This window comes from Limulus polyphemus, unplaced genomic scaffold (assembly GCF_000517525.1).
Source record: "Limulus polyphemus unplaced genomic scaffold, Limulus_polyphemus-2.1.2 Scaffold161, whole genome shotgun sequence".
Lineage (NCBI taxonomy): Eukaryota > Metazoa > Arthropoda > Merostomata > Xiphosura > Limulidae > Limulus > Limulus polyphemus.
Genome location: NW_013665771.1, coordinates 339806 through 344973, shown reverse-complemented (window position 1 = coordinate 344973; position 5168 = coordinate 339806). Strand labels below are relative to the sequence as shown.

At 31.6% G+C, this 5168-nt stretch overlaps 1 protein-coding gene across 1 annotated transcript in view; it reads right to left on the bottom strand.

Annotated features, from left to right (window-relative positions):
- Positions 1-245: 245 nt before the first annotated feature.
- Positions 246-5168, bottom strand: part of LOC111084902 — a 20024-nt gene continuing 15101 nt past the window's right edge. Inside the window, exon 2 of the mRNA XM_022381409.1 lies at positions 246-3108. Within this exon, the coding sequence (XP_022237117.1) occupies positions 2993-3108 (116 nt within the window). The 3' untranslated portion in view covers positions 246-2992. The remainder of the gene's footprint in view (positions 3109-5168) is intronic.

Here is a 5168-nt window from a genome sequence, read left to right as displayed (position 1 = left end):
TTTTAGTAGTTACAAGTTTAATTTTTAATAGATGTGATTGTATATTAAATATTTGATTATTTTTGCAAAAGTGTTGACATGTCCATTTCAATTACATCTTCAACCTTTTAATATAAGTGCATTTTTATTTTTAATATGAAACTTCAAACCCAAGAACTTGAAAAAGAATTTAAAAAATTAAAAAAGAACTTGCATCTAAAGTGATATAGAATATTTTAAGTAAACTTAGAAACTAAATGTATCTATGTTCATGTATTTTTTAAAGCAAACATGCTTTTATATTTAGTTTATTAACTGTCATTAAAATGCTAAACACTGAGAATGGCAAAGCTATCATATACATGGCTGATTTCTGATCTACTTCTGTTTATATAAAATCGTGCTCCAATAGATATTTCCAGTTACGCCTGAAAACATTATTGGTTTTCCATTACTTACTTTTTACTGAAGTTGACAAGATCTGCTGTTCAATCTAAGGCAGCATGACATGAAAAAATTGGACACTAGGAATAATTTTAGAACACTTCGATTAATAATTTAACCGGTTTAATGAAAATGTTTATTCAGTTAATAAGATAACGCTATAAAAAATGAATGAAACATACGGGTAAAAACTTTTTGTTTACAGTATTCGATTAACATTTAGAAGCTATTTTTCAGAATTTGTCCAGTGTATAATGATTTTTACAGGCTGCTTAATATCTTGCACAAATTACATACAGATTTGTTAATGTGTTGTAGTATAGAAAGGCAGTTTTACTCTGATTGCTTAACCGAAACATTTGTAAATCATAATTGCTATTTTTATGAGTCTAAAAACAAACTTAAAGAGTATAATGTTTTCCACTTAAAGTAGTTTTAACATTTTAACTTAATGTTTTAGCAGCTTCTTCACCATCGGTAAAAAACAGAAAACAGTATATGTGTGTACATGATATCAATTAGTTAAACTGATATAACTTCACTTTAGATAAAAGTGTTCGCGAAGTATCTGAGAGTTTGAGAACATCATTTATTTCCCAATGAATATAAATTTCATTGGTAACTTATTTATCATGTTCAGCTACTTCAATGTTGATTCGATACTTATGTGATAAGACAGTTTTATCTGTAGATACACAGAACTAGAATTGCCTGTTAATTATTTGCTTATCTAAAACTGTTACATAATACATCTCATGCATACCCCACAATCGATATATAATTCCATAGATGTTGTCTGTGGGAGGGAATGAAGCCTTAGACAAGTTAAAACTAGAGGACTTCGGGAGCACTGTTCTACGGAAAATGTAGAATGCCAATTTTGGGATTATTTTGATTCAGTGGGGGCCAGTATACGATGGAAATCAAGGAAAAAATATTACAAGGGATATCACTATGAAAATAAGAAGTTTCATGGCCAGTTTTCATCACCTTCTATTTCTCACCTTGATATCCATATTATCGTTTTGACTCTACCTCTAGCTGTAAAATTTATTTGAATTTTTATCTGTTTATGATGATTCATTATCTTGGTAAAAAACTAAGTTGAGCAAATCGTAAACCTATCGAATCTATGGAAGGGTAGAAGCAGGTGATGTCCCATGTCCCCTTAAATAGACATAAGAGGCTCCCTAGGCCCTCCCCCCCCCCTTGCCCGATGTCTATGAATTCTTAAATCTTTTTAAACATTTCATATTCAACTCTGTTTTTTTTTCTCTCTTTCGGTAAAAGTTGTTTCAGTGACAGATTTGTGGATGTTTGATTTTAAAGCAACTTTTGTCAGAGTAATGCTCACATAAATGGTTACAGTGCAAAATTTTCAATAAAGGATAAGTGGCTGCGAATACATTACCATGTTTTCTTTGGCCTATAAAGTTATTTAGAAGTGTGCTGACCAAACATTTCTCGATAACACTGTGCACAGAAGATTAATTTAGTTGAATGTAAAGTTTAGATTTTTATCGACACTTAGAAAAGCGCTGCCAAAGCATCTTTTACATCTTGAAGAAAAAGAAAAACATGGTGGTTTTTTTGCAACGTTATACTTAACACTCCTGCTTAACTTCTGTAACTTCCACTTTTTTAATGAAAATATAGTTTTTGAAATGAAGGAAAAGCAGAAAATTTAAAATTATTTTCAATATCTTTCTATAAAATAAGTATGAAATGGTAATACCACAGTTATTGTACAAAAACAAACTCTATCTTTCTGCTTTTTTGTGTATTATTTTGTGTTAAGTAGAATAATATTGTTAACTGTTAATATTGTTCTTTTTTTATTATATAACTTATGTATGTAAATTATTTGTAATAATGTCACTTTAAAGAAGGTTGGATTTTGAAAAGCTTTATGCAGTCAGTCAAGATTAGTATTTTTCTCTGGTATGCGTACAAATTTAGCGTGTAAACAAAATTATTTACCGATATTTGAAAAGAAGAAAAACAGCACAACAATAGAATACGAAGTAAACACAATACGTAAGGTTACAGCAAAACTACGATTAAGTGGAATGAAAATACTGTAAAAGAAGGATGTACATATAGTGTATAGATATATAAGGTTGGGATGTCAGCTTTGAAAACTCATTATCCCACGAAGAACCGCGTGCTCAAACTGTTTAGACACATGACTATAGCATCAAACAATTTTCCCTCATTGTTGATTAAGTCGTCGTTGGATAAATCTGATTTCTAATATCTCTTATACAGAATTTTAAATGCACAAGGCACCAAAGAACACTAGCCTAACGGATAATTCCACTACATTTTGATCATTTTTTTTCCATGTTTTGGCAAATGCTCGAGTTTCCTTTGAAATAAAGTGGTAATAAATTATTTTAAAATCCTGACAGTCAGGCTACTTAGAAAAAGTTTTGACAAGTGGGAGAATATCTTATTTCACGTTTTTCTATTTCTTTTTCCAAAACCTTATTGCTATTAATAATGCTTTTGACACATTAAGCTGTCACTAAAACTGCCCACTAGTAAGCATACAAACAGTGGAATGTGATTATCCGGGTGGTCCAGTGACGTTGGATGTTTGGTTGACACTGGTACTGTCTACATTACCATATGGTGACATAGTGGAAGGTACAATTCGGAATATGTCTTCATTTTCTTTACGAACTGGAAATAAAAGAAAAGAACAACCATAAATATAAAGTAATGAATTAAACATATTTAACAAATTCGTAAATTCTTACTCTGAGTGCCAGACTTCATGCGCCAAGTTTACCTCTCAGATTTGTTTTTAAATCACTAACTAAAGAAAAATAAAACCTCCACTTCGAAGTTCGTCGATGATTTTAAAGTTGTTCGGGGTAACATTTCTTCTTTCACAGTTTATAATTTCCTCTTCTATATTCTAAAACATTGAATAATTAGATTTTGATACCTGTTGGAACCTTAAAAATACAAAGATACAAGTGGAGATTAATGAAAGCTAGATTCCATATCTTTTTTTTTTTAATGTAATGAAAAGTTTGGGGCTTCAGCATCAGAAATTTTGAACAGTTCTGAGTTAAACGACAATGAAGTTACTGTAAATTAGCTCTCTGTTCGAAAGAGTACATATACAGTCCTATACAAATAATTAGGAAAAAAAAACTTTCATGACTGCTGATTTGTGGCGTGTTGTTATGACACCAGGACTTTTGTATGACAATAAAAATCGTGATACAGACAGTTGAGTACTTGATAATAAAACGATTTTGAGTCTCACTACATCATTAGAATCCATGTTGCCACGTTTGGTCAATCTCTACCTTGAAAGTAGTTCTACAGCAAGTTTTCATTGTAAAATGACTCCGTCATAAAACTTTCATGTCCAAAGCACACCCAAGTTTTCCAAAATCCATTCAGTGTTTCATTTCTTTAGCTACTTGAAGTATACAATGGTTGAACAAGAGCTCGTTTCGTATCTTAGCTCGTTTCCATACGGAAATCCTTCTTGATTAAGTTGCGTTCGTTGTCTGGGGCACGTGGGCGGTTTTTGATACTGACCTTTGTGTTCATGAATTCTTGCCTGTTACAAAACATCGCACTTGACTTAGCATGACTGGGATATTACTTGTTCTAGGTCTTTTTTTGGTGGTCCTGGTGCCACAACTTTATCTTTTTTTTTCAGTACCATTAAGTACAAGGGAAAAGACTGTTATATACCCTTACCAAAACGACCAGTTTTCGTTGGCATCACATTACCTGTACAATGCCAAAGAATGTCAAAATGTAGTTCTGATACATGTCGTTTTACCACGACCTTATATCAGCTGTTGTTGTGACTTTACGATCTGAGTCTTCAAAAACATTTTAATAAAATGTAGTCAACTCTCTGTATAACAGTTGATGAAGATGGTTTTACTGAAAATTACTATTTTAGTTACTGGTTAACACGTTAATTTAAAATGGATTATGGCAAGGAAAAAAACATGTCTTATACATATGAAAATGTCTTTATTTAGGTATTCTTAATCCAATAACAAAATTTCTTATTTACCATTTTGTATCTTCATAGACATTAGTTTTTAGCTGTACTCTCAGTAACTTCTCTACTACGACTCGACACAGTCTAAAGTAAACATCAGAGTAATTTGTCCTGACGCCACGCTCCTCTAAAGTTACAATGATAGTGTTGTTTGAATAGATTTTCCTTGAACATAAGACGTGATTAAGGAGAGCTGAAGAAAATTCAGGCAGTTGGTCTGACGTTACGTTTTACAAAGAAAATTAATTCTACGACAGTAGTTGAAGCCAAAAGCTAATTTTTGTGTGTTCCCTAAGTGAGGTATATTATACTGATTTTTTATTAGTATGTCAATAACAGTATCGGATAAACCATTGAATGTATCTAATCTCATTACCTTTTTAATATTATTTTATATTATTGTACTTTTATTATATATTTTGTTTTGTATTGTTAACTTATTATATACACTGAGTGGTCACAAGTAAATATACACCTAATTTTTCGTCATTTAACTGACTTATGCTAACTAATTTGTGTTCACAGAGCACTATATAAATGAAAATGGTCCGCACACTAATTATCTTGTGCTACAACATGCCTAGAACTCAATGTTCTCTCGAACTGTCAGATTTTGTTAGAGAAGGAGAAAGGAGAGTTGGTCAAGCAGATGGTGGAATAATTCCGCTTCAAATTTCGCAGAAATTGGGAAACCCGCTTTCGA